Here is a 16775-nt window from a genome sequence, read left to right on the forward strand (position 1 = left end):
GAACAGGAGAGTTGTGACCCCGATGGGGACAGCATCGGCACCGGCACCAGCCGATGGAGCAGCACAAACCAAACAAATCAAGTGGCCTGATGAATTAATCAGCTGATGGCCTCCAACTCGGGGAGCAGGAGCCAAAGGGATGAGTAAACAAAGGCCAAGCTGCCCCAGACGGTGTTTAGGTGCAGAGTAGCTGCCGGTGAACTATTACGAGTTCCAGATTAATTCTAGGTGTTGCTGCTTTTCCTGTTGCACAGGCAGCCACCGGCCTGCCCCGCCGCACAGCCGGCGTGCGGGCACCTCGCACAGGCTCGGCTCCTGCCTCCGAGAGCTTTCGGTTCAAGTACATCGAGGTGTTGCTGCTGCTGCTGCTGCTACAGCTCCACGGGCACGGAGACAACCCCCCCAGTGTCCTCCCCCAGTTTTGCAGGTGGTGGATACACCGCAGTTATTGAGCAGACCCTGATGATCAGGACGTTGTGGTGGCACCGCCCCACAAGCACCGATTATGGCATCTGGGTGTCCCCTCAGGCACCTGTGGCCGTTCACTACCAGTACACCAGTCCCGCAACAGTCCCAGTACCAGTACACCGGGCAGAGAAACCGGTAGATGGGCAGGGTACAGTAACTGCTGCAGAGCAGATGGCACAGCGGGGCAGTACCAGTGCCCCAGTGCCGGGCTCCAGTGCAATACCAGTAAGCCAGTACAGAATACCCAGTACAGACTCCCCAGTACAGGCCCAGTGCTGGACCAGTACACCAGTGCAGAAGCAGTGCATGACCAGTACAATGGAGCAAAGAACCCGGTAGACCAGGCAGAGCACCCAGTACAATAACTACAGCAGAGCAGATGGCGCAGTGGGGCAGTACCAGTGCCCCAGTGCTGGGCCCCAGTGCAATACCAGTAAGCTAGTACAGAGTACCCAGTACAGAACCAGGACACCAGTGCAGGACCAGTACACTGGGGCAGAGAACCTGGTAGATGGGCAGGGTACCCAGTACAATAGCTACTGCAGAGCAGATGGCGCAGCGGGGCAGTACCAGTGCCCCAGTGCTGGGCCCCAGTGCAATACCAGTAAGCCAGTACAGAGCAGCCAGTACAGAGTCCCCAGTATAGGACCAGTGCAGAGAACCGGGTAGATGGGCAGGGTACCCAGTACAATAGCTACTGCAGAGCAGATGGCACAGCGGGGCAGTACCAGTGCCGGGCTCCAGTGCAATACCAGTAAGCCAGTACAGAATACCCAGTACAGACTCCCCAGTACAGCCCCAGTGCTGGACCAGTACACCAGTGCAGAGCAGCAGGGCTGCACTGGGAGTGCTTGTGCCCGTGTCTGTGCCCGTGTCTGTGCCCGTGCCCGGCGCTGGCGGCAGGGTGCGGCGGCGCGGGGAGGGGTGCGCTGCCCCTTTAAGAGCCGGGCGGCCCGTACCAAAACAAAACGGCGGCGCGGCCATTGGCTGGGGCGCGGGCACGTGGCGCACAGCTGGTTTCCTGCGGCCGCGCGCCGGTCGGTGGCAGCCCCGCGGCGCCGCCGCCACCACGGCCCGGCCCGGCCCCGCCGCCGCTCCCAATCCACCTCCCACCACCTCTACTCGGTATTCCCGGGCGGGACCCGGCCCCGCTGGGGCTCCCCGTCGTTGTACGGCCCGGCCTCGGTCATGGCGCACTCGGCGCCGCTCGGCCTCCTGGAGCAGGGCTGCCCCATCCAGGTGGAGCACGATCGGAAGAGGCGGCAGTTCACCGTGCGGCTGAACGGTAAGGGACGGGGGGTGCCCGGGGCCTCCCGGTGTCCTTCTCAACTCCCTTCTGCCCCTGGTTCTACCTCCCTGGGGAGAGGGGGTCCCAGTACCTACGACCCCCCGCTTTGCCCCCCAGCCCTCCTCCCCCCGTGCGGCTGTAACCCCCTTCCTCCGGTGCCCCCCGTGTGCCCCCCCCCCCCCCTTTCCTCCGGTGCCCCCCGTGTGCCCCCCCCCCCCTTCCTCCGGTGCCCCCCGTGTGCCCCCCCCCCCCCTCCTCCGGTGCCCCCCGTGTGCCCCCCCCCCCCCTCCTCCGGTGCCCCCCGTGTGCCCCCCCCCCCTCCTCCGGTGCCCCCCGTGTGCCCCCCCCCCCCTCCTCCGGTGCCCCCCGTGTGCCCCCCCCCCCCCTTCCTCCGGTGCCCCCCGTGTGTCCCCCCCCCCTTCCTCCGGTGCCCCCCGTGTGCCCCCCCCCCCCTTCCTCCGGTGCCCCCCGTGTGCCCCCCCCCCCTTCCTCCGGTGCCCCCCGTGTGCCCCCCCCTCCTTCCTCCGGTGCCCCCCGTGTGCCCCCCCCCCCTTCCTCCGGTGCCCCCCGTGTGCCCCCCCCCCTTCCTCCGGTGCCCCCCGTGTGCCCCCCCCCCTTCCTCCGGTGCCCCCCGTGTGCCCCCCCCCCCTTCCTCCGGTGCCCCCCGTGTGCCCCCCCCCCTTCCTCCGGTGCCCCCCGTGTGCCCCCCCCCCTTCCTCCGGTGCCCCCCGTGTGCCCCCCCCCCTTCCTCCGGTGCCCCCCGTGTGCCCCCCCCCCCCTTCCTCCGGTGCCCCCCGTGTGCCCCCCCCCCCCCTTCCTCCGGTGCCCCCCGTGTGCCCCCCCCCCCCCTTCCTCCGGTGCCCCCCGTGTGCCCCCCCCCCTTCCTCCGGTGCCCCCCGTGTGCCCCCCCCCCTTCCTCCGGTGCCCCCCGTGTGCCCCCCCCCCTTCCTCCGGTGCCCCCCGTGTGCCCCCCCCCCTTCCTCCGGTGCCCCCCGTGTGCCCCCCCCCCTTCCTCCGGTGCCCCCCGTGTGCCCCCCCCCCTTCCTCCGGTGCCCCCCGTGTGCCCCCCCCCCTTCCTCCGGTGCCCCCCGTGTGCCCCCCCCCCTTCCTCCGGTGCCCCCCGTGTGCCCCCCCCCCTTCCTCCGGTGCCCCCCGTGTGCCCCCCCCCCTTCCTCCGGTGCCCCCCGTGTGCCCCCCCCCCTTCCTCCGGTGCCCCCCGTGTGCCCCCCCCCCTTCCTCCGGTGCCCCCCGTGTGCCCCCCCCCCTTCCTCCGGTGCCCCCCGTGTGCCCCCCCCCCTTCCTCCGGTGCCCCCCGTGTGCCCCCCCCCCTTCCTCCGGTGCCCCCCGTGTGCCCCCCCCCCTTCCTCCGGTGCCCCCCGTGTGCCCCCCCCCCTTCCTCCGGTGCCCCCCGTGTGCCCCCCCCCCTTCCTCCGGTGCCCCCCGTGTGCCCCCCCCCCTTCCTCCGGTGCCCCCCGTGTGCCCCCCCCCCTTCCTCCGGTGCCCCCCGTGTGCCCCCCCCCCTTCCTCCGGTGCCCCCCGTGTGCCCCCCCCCCTTCCTCCGGTGCCCCCCGTGTGCGCCCCCACCCCCCCCGGTGCCCCCGTGTGCCCCCGATGCTCTTCTCAGCCTCCCCCCTCCCCCCATACCTTACCTAGTGCCCTAGTTCCTGCTGCTGCCCCCCATCTTTCCTGCCCCCCCTAAAAGCTTGGCCCAGGAGATCCAGGGGTCCCTCGGGGTGTGGAATGTCGTGCTGGCCCAGGTAGATTTTACGGGGGGGGGGACTATCTCAGGTCCCCCCAGGAGCAGGTGCCTTTGGATGATGTGAAGATGCTGGTATGGGGGCACCTTCCTTGGTTTGGGAGCCCCTCGGTGGCTTTTCTGGTGGGGTTCCTGCGGGGAAGCCCCTCGGGGGTGTGAGCAGCCCGGGGGGGGGGGGGTCCCAACGCTGTGGGATCCTGCCCAGTTTGGTACCATGAGCTGCTGTTAGCATCCGTGGGACCAGGGTGTCTGGTGATGCGGTGACACCCCCCCAACAGCTCTGTCACGTGTTGGGCAGAGTGAAGAGAAAAGTAGGTGCCACTAGAGTTTCTTTGTGGCACGCTGATTCCTTTCCAGCCGTCCTCGTAATGGTTAATCCCAAATATTCCCCTCCCTGTGTGTTTCTCCTGCCGGGAACCACTCTGCAGAAATTGCAGGGTAGTTGCCTTTTAAAAAAAAAAAAAAATTAAATAAAATGGGTCGTTCAGAAATTATACAGGCTGTAGGAGGCATTCTCGATAAAACAACAGGAATAGCCTGGATTTTATTTTAGATTCTTCTCTACCCCCCCCCCCTTTTTTTTTTTTAATTTCAACCACTAATTACAAAGCGCAGGCTGGAGGCTCAGCAGCGGCGGAGCCGGGAAGGAGGAGACGTTTGTGCTGGGTGCGGAGAAAACAATTTCACCAACTGCTTATTTCAAAGAGGGAGAGATCAAACGAGGTCCCGGGTGACGGGTCCCCGCTGCCATCGCGAGAGCTTTCGACGCAGCCTCGGCGCTGCCGGGGAAGTTTGTACGTGCTCAAAAGAGAGGGGAGAGCTGAGGGTTGTTAGGGAAATGTAATCTCTTTTTTTATGGTGGTTTGCCGAATAAAAGCCCTGCCGGCCACGCCGTGGGCTGAGAAGCGTTTGGTGGCTGGGTTGAGTTGGGCTGAGTCGGGTCTGGAGAGGATGAACTTTGAGTGAATCAACTGTGGGACCCGTGGTGGACGTCATAAAGGCTGAGAGAGCTGGGACTCTTTAGCCCGGAGAAGAGAAGGCTGAGGGGGGGACCTTATTAATGCTTATAAGTATCTAAAAGGCGGTTTGAGGGAGGATGGAGCCGGACTCTTTTCAGTGGTTCCCAGTGACAGGACGAGGGGGAACGGGCACAAGCTGGAACGTGGGAAGGTCCACTCAAACATGAGAAAGAACTTCTTTAGGGTGAGGGTGCCAGAGCCCTGGAAGAGGCTGCCCAGGAAGGGTGTGGAGTCCCCTTCTCTGGAGATCTTCAAGACCCACCTGGATGCAGCCCTGAGTGATGTGCTCTGGGCAACCCTGCTTTGGCAGGGGAGTTGGACTAGATGATCTCTAGAAGGTCCCTTCCAACTCCAACATTTCCGTGATTCTGTGATCACTGGCACAAAACCTCCTGTTTTAGGAGGGGACCACCGTGGCTCAGGGGAGCCATGGCCTTCCCTGGGGTTGTAGGTGGATCCCTGTGATGAGGGTTGGCTTTTTTTTGTGAGTTCAGCGCCGGCCACGTCAGGAAGCCGAGCTGAGCAGCGTCCCGGTGTGACGGTGTTCCTGCCGCTGGGCTGACTAACATCCACGCGGGGCAGGTGACCCATCTCTCCTCCTTCTCGTTAGGCATTTGCTGATAATAGCCAAGCCCTGGAAGGTGGTCAGAAGATAACCATCTCCGTGGGAGTGCGTGGCAGGGTGTTTATTTCCTGGGCTGCTCGCTTCATTCCCGCTCCCGGCACCGGGAGCATCACTGGTACTGAATGTTCTGGCAGGTTTTCCCTGCTGCACGTGGGGAAACCACAAGAAATGGGCCAGGCACAGATTTTTAGCTTCAGTGTGACCCGCTTGTCCCCCTGAGAGTGTTCTTGTCCTGTGTTACTGCACTGTGGCAGAGATGAACAGCAGCCTGTGGGGCGAACCCACAGCTCACCGGTGGGCTCCAGGGTCAGCTTCTCTCTGGTGTCCTGGTCCTAACGTCAGCTAGACGTTGGGTGTGGGTGATGCTCTCAGAAAACAAGGTGCATTGGGCTCATGGACCAAGGAGGCAGGCTTTGCTCAGCTCCAGTACCAGCTGGTCTCTGGGCTGATGGCTTGGTGGTGTACGGTAGTGTGATGTTGGGGAGAAAACTTTCTCTGCTGATGTTATTACGGGAGGCCTGAGACACCACAAAAGCTGTGAATTAGTTGTCAAAGTGTTTTCAGCATCGCCTTGTTTTCGCCTCTGCGACCCCATGTAACCTCGTGTCGGGACTCCCTCCTCGTACACAAGACAGACGAATTGTGTTTGGTGCTTTCTGCGTCGCTCGGTCCTTCCCTTCTTGGTGCCCTCGTTGCTGCACGTGGCTCCAAAAGCTCCGATAGAAACAGCTACTTCACTTTAACTCATTCCTTTTTTTTTTTTTTCCCCTTGCATCCCCAAATGCAGAAGCGTTGAGAAGCTGAGAGTAAAGCTGAGTATAACCAGACTTCCCCGAGCTTCGTTATCCCTCTGAGAGGAGGGTAGAAAGAAGCCCAACTGGATTCGTAATCGGTTGGGATGTGACTAACAGCACGAGCAGAAACCTCCCCAGGCAGCGACTCTGTTGGAAAACACCAGTTTGTCGAAGCTAAAAACTTCCATAAGAATCACATAGGGTGGTTTTGTCAGGAATAGTTGGAGGGTTTTTTTTTGGATCTGAGATAATATTTCGGGTCAAAACAAGAAACCAAAGAGGCTCCCACCCCAAAGTAGCTGGCCAGTGAGTCCAGCCGCCCGCAGCAGGGGAACAGCACTTTTTACAGCAGCCTCTTTGACTGCTTGGTGCCCATCGAACGCATCGGGGTCTCCGGGGGGGGCAGATGGGCTCACCCCGTGCACCAAGCGGCTCCAGTTCCTCAGGGATGCGTGGGCTCCTTGCACACCTGCACTCCCATTCATACAACGTGTGGGTGCACCGAGCCACGCTTCCCAAACCTCCTGCTCCTCCCCGGCTGGGTTTGGGCAGGATCCAGTGGCTGGAAGCTCCTGCTTTGCCTGCTGCCGATCTGAGCCTGGAGAACTCCTTGTCAGGAGTCCAGGTTCAGGTTTATTAGCAAAATGGGAGCAGGTCGTGCCTTGGTGCTTTCCTCCCTGCTGGGGCAGATGCCCTCCGGAATGGGAAAGCTGCTGGGTTTGCAGCGGGGATGAAGGGATCTGGTCACCGGACCCTGCATCAAGATGTCCCCCCTCTTCTCCTGCGCCGCAGTCGCCTCGAGAGAGCTCCTAAACAGGAAACTGCTTCAAACCTGAGTGCTCCCCCCCGCCTCGTCACTGCTGCCAGCGAGGCCCCTCGGTGACGGTTGCGCCGTCTGCACTCGGGGCTGTCTGTTGTGCGCTGTTGTGTTTTCTCTCCCTAGTAACGTGCCAGTGGCTCCCTGGGGAGCAAGGCCAGCATGCAGCGAGCTCCGGCCTGGGATGTACATGTTCCTCGGGACGTCTTGTCCTCTCGGCTCGCCTCACGTGCAGCTTTTGGTGGCCACCTTTTTGGCTCAGCAGCCAGGAGAGCCGAGCTGCTGCCTGCCTCCGGGCTTTCCTGCGTCTGAGAGTGGGAAATGGAGCTGGTGTCTCTTCTCTCCCCCACTTTGCTCTCGGGGAATGGCTTTGCAGCAGCCCCCCTAAGGAGGCTGGAGCTCAGGGGTTGCCTCCAAAGCTGGCAACAGAGCGCAGAAGTTGGCCAGCAGGCATCCAGCCCCTCGCCAAGCTCCTGCCCTGCTCTGGTCCTGGGCACACAATGGTGTATTGTGGGCTGGGGCTGGCACAGAGGGACAGGGAGAAGGTCCCTCGGGCTGAAAGGACGGGTCCTGTTGTGCTGCCAGTGCTGCGGTGTCCCCTCGCCAGGCAGGTATGGTGTGTGCCCTGGGAGAGGGGGACAGTGAGGTGCTTGCGTCTTCCTGGACGCCTGCCATGTCCCTTCCCCAGCTCGGGGCTGGGGCTGGGCTCGCTGCTTGTTTCCCCTGAGGTTCACAAGCCGCCTGGCCTGGGGGCTCGTGTCTGGTGGTGTGGCTGAGCCTGTGGCGTAGGGACCTTGTCTGCTGCCCAAAGCTGTCCACCCTGCTTGGGTGGATGCTCTGCACCACTGGTCCTGGTGGAAACCCTCCATGGAGAGCAAGTTTAGACCTGGTCCCTCTCCCGCCTCCTGGCAAAGCTTCCCCTTCCCTGTGCACCCCGTGGTCTGAGGGAGGGCTGGGGACCAGCTGGGCTGCCATTGCTGCCATTTGCATCGGGCAGCCTCCTCTTACTCCTCTTTCTTGCCGTGCTGATTTGCATTGACTCAGACTTCCTCGCTCACAGTGGCCTCAAAAGCCAAGGCGCTGAGCAGGGGAGTGTCTGCGAGTCAAACGTCGTGATCGGGCTCACAGGGCACTGCTTGGGCTGGCTGAGACCTCAGCCAGTTTTGCCAAGTTCAGTCCCTGCAGTTGATAAAATCCCTGCAGTTGATAAAATCCCTGCAGTTGATAAAATCCCTGCAGTTGATAAAATCCCTGCAGTTGATAAAATCCCTGCAGTTGATAAAATCCCTGCAGTTGATAAAATCCCTGCAGTTGATAAAATCCCTGCAGTTGATAAAATCCCTGCAGTTGATAAAATCCCTGCAGTTGATAAAATCCCTGCCCCAAAGTCTAACGGGACAGACAGACAGGAAGGAGGCTGGCTTGCGGCGTCTCTCTTATGCCGTGTTTTGGTGGTGTTTCTGCTAGTGTGCCCTCTCTTTGGGGGTATTTGTGACAAGCTGGGGCTGGGCTGCTCCTGCAAGGGGTCAGTGCTGCTTCCAGCTCCCCCAGCTTTGCAATGGTCCCTTTGCTGGGAGCAGCCCCCTCCGTGCCCAAGGTACCACGTAGCAGCAAGGCTTCTTCCAGCATCGTATTGCAGCAAAGTGCCTCGGCTCCCTCATCTCATCCCTCTGGCCCCTTTTGGTGGGAAAACAAGGATTATGCCCAGTCCCACTTGGCGGAGAGCCCAGGACCAGTCCTGGTTTGGGGGTACAGCCTGCTTCGCCCTGCCTTTCCCAGAAGCTCTGGGCCCCGGTGTGGATGGTGTGGAGAGGATGTGCAGAGCAGTCGGTTTTGAAGGAAACAGCCCTTCCGCTGGCCGGTCCTTCCCCTCCCGTTGCAAGCCGCTGGCCATCTCCAGCCTTACTCAGCAAAGGAAGAGGGATCTCAATCGCCAGGAGAGGCTGTTCCTGCAGGACCTGTGCCATGAACCGGCGTCTCCGTGGAGGCAGGGCTGCCATGAACACACAGCCTGACAGCAGACAGTGGAGAATCCGGGTGGGATGCTGTCTCACCAGACTGAAATCCTTTTGGATCCTGGCTTGTTTCTCCTTTGCTGATCTGGGCTTTTTCCCCACCTCTGGCCCCTGCGGCTGTGCAGTTCTGTGCATCTGGCTGTGCCGAGTTTACAGGTTTGGCTTGACATGTCCCCCTCCATCAGCTCCTCTTGCAGCCCGGGAGCTCAGCTTGTGGCTCTGCATCACCCACCATCCAGCAGTGGGGAGCTGGAGATGGGAGACTGGGAGATGCTTGGCGTAGCCCAGCCCCAGGGCTGTGCAGGAGTGGGGACATAGCAGCGATCTCCTCCCAAGCCGTTGGTGTCACCTGCAGGGCCCACACCAAACCTATGGCAGGAGTGTCCTGGATTTCATGTGCTGGGTGGCTCAGGGTCCCATCACCAAGGTGAGCACGTACAGGGACATCTATTTACTTGACTCTTTCTGAACTAGGACCAGTTTCCCGCAGCACTGGCTTTTTCTGCAGAGCCAGTTGTAAAGTCCTTTGGGCTCTGTGAGTGTCCATCTGGATGCCCTTGGCACCCTGAGGCTCCCGTCCCACCTGGGGTTTTGTGGTGCTACTGTGATACAGTGAATATTGAGGGAAAGTCTGTCCAGGACAGATCTGAGATTCTTCAAGCAGGGCATCATCTTCTGCTTTAAAATGCATTTTTGTGCATTTTGTGCATGATACTTCTATGTGGATCATATATATTTAAATATAATATATAAAAGTTGGTGTTTTTGTTAAACAAACAAACAACAGTCTTTTGCTCTGTCATCACTTGGAGAAGGATTTAATTTTGAACTTATCAAAACTTCAGGCAGAGTCTATGGAAAGTTTTGGCCTGGGAGGGGAGCAGGTCTGGATTCTCCAGCAGGAATAAATGCGGGCTGGAAATGCGAAGATTTCCATCCAGTGCAGGAGGACTGAGTCTTTGCCTAAAAAGAGCAGAAACGGAAGCCTGAGCTGCTTCTCTCAAAACACAGAATTCAGATGGGCTCATTTCTAGTGCCTTTCAAACACAGGGGTCAGGGGAACTGGGCTGGAGTTGTCAGCTGAAATGCAATAAAATAAAGTGCGTTGAGCTCAGCTAAAGCGTGTAGCAAATGCAGGTGAACCTTGTGGCCCTTCACCCTCCACCAGAGGGAAAGGAAAGGTTTCTATCGTTTTCACTGAGCTTGTCCCTTTGATTGGAAGCTTGTGTTTCTGGAACTCACTTTTAAATGCAGAAACCCTCTAGAAATGAAATGTTTGCTTTCGTGTTTAAGACAGGAGCTTAGGTTTGGCAGATGAGGCCAGAGAGGTGTTATGAGCTCTCCTTTGATTTACACATGTCCTGAAACTTTTTTTTTTTTTCCTGTAACTGAACTGCTGTGAGAAAGGTCAGAGTGTCGCAACAGGAAGCCTCTGTGTGTGGGGGCATGTAAATGTGTGTGCACAAACCCCCTTGCACGCCTGTGCGTGCTTTCCTGTGTGTGGGGCGGGGGGGATTCATCTCTCCCAGCACCTTCCCCAAAATGTGTCTGTCCAACACCAGGCCAAGAAGTCCTTGTCCTGTTTTATACACCATGACAAAAAACTCTGTGCTGTAGAGAGGAAGGAATTGGCTGTCACCTGGGTCAGCTTTGACCTGGTCTTCCCCCTCCTATTTTTGCTCACTCCCCCACCAGCACATCTCACCCTTCCCCGCCAGCTGCTTTCCTGCCCTAAACGTGTTGTGTTGGCACCTTGGCCAACAATTCAGGGCTGGGTAGAAAAGGTCCAGGGGCTTGGAAAAGCCAAATAGATCCACTTCAGGACCAACGGGGAAGTCCAAGTGTCACCAACAGTAAAATATCTGCTGAGACTTTCTGCTGCATGAGAGCACCCAGCGCCACAGCCGTTCCCGTGGGTGCGAGGAGCCGTGCGAGGGCTATTGTAGCAGTCCCACGAGCAACGAGTCCCGAGCAGCATCGTGCAATGGTGGGCTGGGAGCCCAGGGACATCCCGAGCCTTACCCCTCTCTCGCATCCCCCAGGTTGCCATGACAAGGCGGTGCTGCTCTACGAATACGTGGGGAAGCGGATCGTGGACTTGCAGCACACGGAAGTACCGGATGCTTATCGAGGGAGAGGAATAGCCAAGCACCTCGCAAAGGTATGGCCTCAGCTACCCCTTGTCCCCTGGGCAGAAGCCGTCACTGTCCCAGCTGCGGCTAGTGACCCTGGCTGAAGCCAGGCCCCGTTGCAGTGGTATTGCCCCACGGGAACCATCCTTGCTCTGATGGGAGATAGGGGTGGCTGGTGGGGCAGATGGAAATCCGTGGTCAGATATTCCTATTTCTGGCAGTGAGAGGGGTTGGGTGAGTGCCGGCACGGCCAGCTGCTTGCCCAGGCTTGTCCCTTTCCTCCTTACAGCAACCAGCCCTCGTGCCCACCCTGCAGGGGCTGATGTAGCACCTCTCCTGGGGGCTGGACCCCCTCACTTCAAAGATTGAAGGCCCTTGTGAGCCCTTTTCCTCTCTTTTGAGGTCTGTAGCCACGCAGGGAGAGCTGAGGTGCCACAAGCACAGTTGGGGGGGGGGGGGGGACTGCGGGGTGATGCTTTGGGGTTACAGCTGCTCCCTGGCCCCATAAGCCAGGGCAAATGGGTGACAAAGGTGGCCTTCACGTGATGTGGCTGGGTCACCTGCAGTGGAGCATCCACCAGGCGTTGAGGGTTACCTGGGGGTCCCCCACGCCTCTGGTTAAACTGGGGACCCTGTGGTGGCTGTGGCAGGATGGCTGTGCTTTCCTCCCAGCCCTCTCCCTCCGCCTGCCTCGCACAGTGGGTACCTGAGGGCAACCTGCTGCTCCCCCCCATCTTTGTGCAGGGTACGGGGGTCTGGACCTCCAGGAGGCTGCAGAGGAGAGCGCAGGCTGGGGGTGCTGGTTGTAACCCATCTGTCCTCTCTGGTTGGTTGCAGGCAGCCCTGGACTTCGTGGTGGAGGAGGACCTGAAAGCTCACCTGACGTGCTGGTACATTCAGAAATACGTCAAGGAGAACCCACTGCCGCAGTACCTGGAACACTTGCAGCCTTAAGGCAGGACTGCTCTGACACCAGCGCGCCTGTCCCTGACTGTTCAACGCGGCCTTTGCTTCTCTGCGGTCTCAGGAAACCCCCCTCCCACACTCACAATTCCCATTTTTTTTAAAGCGCATCCATGTGGTGCATGAGTGTGGGCACCACCTCCTCCTCTCTGCCCACGGGTGAGCATGGCTACGGCCCTTGGGCCAGGCTGGCTGCGGGCACACATGGTGCTCCCCGGTGCTCTTCTTCCCAAGCCACGGAGTGGAAGAGGATGATTTTTCCACCAAACTCCATCACAAGACCAGGGGATGACTTGCGCTGCGCCTTTTTCTCTCCCCTCCGCTGGGTGCCAGCTGTGAACTTGCTGGGGGATGTTGGTTAGAGGTGGTCGTGGGCTACCAGCCCCACTTTCTTCCCAGCAGCTGGGGGAGATGCTGTGGATTAAGTTTTGTGGGACAGAGGGAGGTGCTGGAGGAGCCCCAGTCCCCTGGCAGGTTCATTCCTTGTGGCATCTGCTGGGCACCAAGCCTTGCCCAAACCCACTTGGGGCACAGGTGAGAACGTGTGGGACCTGGTGGTGCCTCGGGGGCTTTGCTGCATCGGCTGTGGAGACGCTGGGATGGTGACACCTTTGAGCCTAGAGACAGGAGCCATGCAAGGAGTGGGCTTTGGCCATGGGGGCTGCAGCAGGGCGTATGCAATGTGAGCATGCAGAGGAAGAAAGGCAGCTGAGTTGCAGAAGATGCTCCCTGGAGATGCCAGCTCCTGCCCAGCCTTCTGTACATAGTCTTGGCGTGGCATCCCTGCAGAGTTGCCATCGTTCCTGTCTCTGATTCCTGCTCTTCGTGTTGTCTGTGCTGGTGTGGACACAGCCTGCTCAAGAGAAGAGCACCAGCCCCAATGGCCAGCCCTGACCTAAGCAATGAGGGGACAACCCATGCTTTTTCAGGCACCGAGGTGGCTTTCTGCAGCTGAAGAGGAAGGCTCCCCCCATCTCCCTCAACCGTACCCCGCTCTGCACCCCAGATCATAAGGCCTGAGCCATCATCGCATCCTGAGAGCAATGGGGGTAAGGCCTCCAGGACCTGGTCCTGGCCCATCTCCAGGGCTTGATGCTAGAGCCGCATGCCTCCGTGTGGATGCTGATCCTTACGGCCTTTGGGAAGAAGCCCTGGCTCAGGGCACGACCCGTCTGCTCACTGGCCTCTGAGCCCTGGGCGCTGGCAGCGTCATGGGGTCCTCGACCAGCAGCAGGGATGAACGCCCTCGCGTTGCGCTGTTACCTCTATGGATGATGACCCCATAGCACAGCTCAGCGTTGCCACAGTCAGATGTAGAGGTAACACCGTGACAGCGGGGCGCTGCCTGGCTCCAGCTTGCTGCCTGTCCTGCCTTGCCCAGGCTTTCCAGGGCCTGAGCCGGACCACAGAGCATCTCTCCACCAAGCTCTCGGGATTTTGCAGCGTCCTAGGACTGGGCTGAGGTGGAGGAGATGGTGCTCCTGGCACACCAGCCCTGAGCAGCCACTGGGGGCTGCAGCCAGGCAGAATAAGCTAAAGAGCCTTTCACGTGGAGGCCAAATCAAGACCTACCTTATCTCAGCAGGGACTAAAGTTTACAATCTGTGCCACGGACCGAATGAAGCCCCGGCCAAGAGGCAGCTCAGCCCTCTCCTGGAGCCCAGTGCAAAGTCCACGGAGGCAAAGGCAAAAGCTCCTACAACCTTCTCTCCTGGTTGGGTTGGCTGGAGATGGAGACCCTGCGCCTGATCTCAGCCAGGGACACCCTGAGATGTTCCTCCTGGCCACTGGCTCGAGGCGAAGCCCTGCCGCCTGCCTGTGCTTTGGGGCTGCTCACCACTGACATAACACAGCCCTCCCAAACTCCATCACTGCCACACCGCAGGCTGTGAGACCCCTGCCCGTGTCCACCACCTGTCTGGGGAGGGGCTTGTGCCTGGTGGCAGACCCATCTCCAGCTTGTGCTGCTCAGGAAAAGCACCAGGCTCAGCCCTGCCGCTGCCTTGTGTTTCTGCCCTTTTGCTGCCTATCTCAGCCTGGCTGCGAGCTTCAGGATGGTTTAGAGGGACTGGGAAAGGGTCACAGGTAACCAACTAAAGAAAAGGGGTTCAGGAAGAAATCCGGGCTGCTAAATGTTCACTCTTTAATGTGCAAAACACACTTCAACGTCTAGTTACAGGAGCAAGGCTGGCTCTGTTATAGCCAAGTGATGACAGAACTGTCCCTGCTCTTGATCCCAAAGTGAAACTGAACCGTCTCCTCTCCTGCAAGCCAAGATAAGACACCATCGTATCTTTGTCGCAGCGGGGCTGGGTGCTTGGGAGAGATGTGTGCCTGGTTGCCTCGTGGGAGCAATAGTGTGAGCCCAGCGCTGCAAGCCTCTGCCCTGGTTTTGTGCTCATTTCCACTGTGCCACAGATCCCAGGAGTACCTCATCGTGTCAGCTGCATGAGAGCAGCTCATGGAGGGTGTGCTGCGGTCGCTGCACCAGCACTGTCCCAGCATCCAAGCCCAGCCCTGGAGCCCTTCATGCTGCTCTGACAAGAACCTCGTGCTTCCCAGTGCTGGATCACAAGTGGCAACTGCTGCCTTAAATCAGGCACAGCACACCGTTTTGCTGCTGCTTCCCTTCGAGGTGCTACAATCCCTCTGGTGTCTGACCTGACGGAGACGTGTGCCAGTGTCTGTGCCAACCGTTTCACTGCTCTGCCTCGGCCTTCCCTTCCTGGTGGTCTTTGAGTGGCAAAATTCTTCATCAGCGAATACCAATACCCACAGGTCACCAGCGATGCCACGGTCCATGGTGCTCCTGTGATCTGGCACTGCTGGACAGGAGACGGCTTGGGGTCCCTTGGCGTTGGGCAGCCCTCCCTCCTGTCTCTCCACCAGCTGCCCTTTCCCAGCTTGTCTCTGCAGGACGGTGCTAAGCCTGGAGGAGTTGGGGATCTCTCCAGCAACAGCCGTGTGGAAGTGGTTTGGTTGAATATTGAGGTCCCCCGAACTCATTTGAACTACAGACCTCGGTGGGTGGGGAAATGCAGATTGCTGTCAAACCTGCTTCCACATCACCCAACTTGAAACACCCCCTCCCTCTTCCCCTTTCCAGCGTTGTCTTCCTCTGTCCGAGGTTTCCATTCTGTTGAATTCAGTGGTTACGATGTGCCTTTCCTTCTCAGGACCTGTTACAAACAACCTTTCTGCTTTTGTTTATGTCTAACATTTATCTTTATCCCTCCCTCTGTCATACTATAAAACATGAACATATTGCATGGAATACAATACAATAAAAAGTGTGGCTTAACTGACCCTCAGTGGTTTGCTGGGTGGGAGGCAGGAGGAGGATGCTTGCAGGATCAGGGGACCTTGGGCATCCTCAGCTCTGTCACCGCTGGGCTGGGTTGCTTTGGCAGAGAGCCTGTTTTACAGGTCCCATCAAAAACAACGGCGCTCTCTAGCCCATGTCCAGGGTATGATTTTTGCTGCCTCATTGCTGCATATTAATTTTCTACTTAAATGTAAACTATCTTTTTCTCATCCCCGAAAGCACATCCTCTGACAAATCTAATCCCAGGTCTCTTGGACGGTAACTACCGTGTGTGTCTTGTGTCTCGGAGGTGAGAGAACAGGCAGAAGCTGGCAGATGTGCACATTGTGTACTCGGCAGCTACTCTCCTACTGCCTAACCTTCCCCTCTAAAAAATGGAGAAATGCTACTTCTTTCCTTCCTGGCGAAGAGGATCTTGTGCAAGAAGGACCCCATCCAGGTGGTGAAGCTGATGGAAGGTCTGAAAGACCCTTGCTCCCATTGCAAATGACCAGGGAGGTATGGCCTGAAGGTATTGAAATTTATTTCAGGTCACGGGGCTGGCTGACCTCTGACTGCCTAGAGCTTGGGGTGAGTGGGATCACAACTGGTTCCTCTCCTTTGCTGGCTGATCCCCCCACCCCTGCTCCCGCTTACTGGTCCTGCCTTGAGTTTTCAGGCCAAACAGTCTTTGGGAGTCTCATCCTGCAAAGGCAGCCTCTGGAGAGCAGGCATTCGGTGTTTGTGTTCATCGGTTTAAGATGTTGGAAAACATTAAGGCATGAAAACATTTGACTAGCCAGCCGGTGGAGTTGTTCCCTGCTGTGCAGGGCAGGTGACTCAGAGGAACACAAGGTGCTTCCCTGCTGGGGCCAGCGCTGCTGGGCTCTGGGCTCCCAGCACAGCGTGTTTACATCGCTTCCTAAAGCCGGGCGCAAGCCACCGGAGGCTGCGGCTGGAGTTTCGATAGCCAAAAATGCCAGGGCCGGGTAGAAGGGGCACAGCTTATTTACAGTTATGATTTGATTCGATGTGACAAGTAACAAGTGGCCCCTGGGCTGCAATTTGAGCAGGTAGGAGCGTGGGTTTTGCTCTTCCCAAGAGACAGCGCGGTGGGTTTGGGTTGTAGCACGAAGCCGGGCTGTTGCTGGTAACACGCTCTGTTTACATTCCACATTCCAGACAGTCCGATGCTCCGGCCTGTCCCAGCGATGCCGCTGCTCGGCCGCACGCTCTGCCAGGCTGGGCACGCTTCCCAAACACCTCTTGTTCCTGCAAAGGCACCGTTCACCTCCAGAGAAAGAGCTGACCCCCAAATTACGGCTGAGAAAATGGGGACGGGGGAGGATGCTGCAGTCTGGAAGTGTGGCCTCGCAATGCCTGGCGAGGTGGAGGCAGCCACGGGTTTATTCTGTTGAGTTATGTGACATCACTTGGAAATAACGTTGTCAAAAAGAGGCTTTTTTCTAGGAATGGGAGATGCAAAGACAGCGCTGCTCTCTTCTCAAATGCAGTCAGGCTGGAGGATGAGTTGTGCTCAGGACAGGGTACCTCCAGGAAAGGGGGGGCTGCGGGGCAAGGAGATGCTGTTTGT

General features: G+C 58.9%; 1 protein-coding gene across 1 annotated transcript; it reads left to right on the plus strand.

The window, feature by feature from the left end:
* Positions 1-1656: 1656 nt before the first annotated feature.
* Positions 1657-11868, plus strand: NATD1 (N-acetyltransferase domain containing 1). Its single transcript, XM_074158722.1, has 3 exons — positions 1657-1753; positions 10825-10943; positions 11752-11868. The coding sequence occupies exons 1-3, from the start codon at positions 1657-1659 to the stop codon at positions 11866-11868; spliced, it is 333 nt and encodes a 110-aa protein (XP_074014823.1).
* Positions 11869-16775: the final 4907 nt, after the last annotated feature.

The sequence above is a fragment of the Numenius arquata genome, chromosome 14 (assembly GCF_964106895.1).
Source record: "Numenius arquata chromosome 14, bNumArq3.hap1.1, whole genome shotgun sequence".
In the NCBI taxonomy this organism is placed as follows: domain Eukaryota; kingdom Metazoa; phylum Chordata; class Aves; order Charadriiformes; family Scolopacidae; genus Numenius; species Numenius arquata.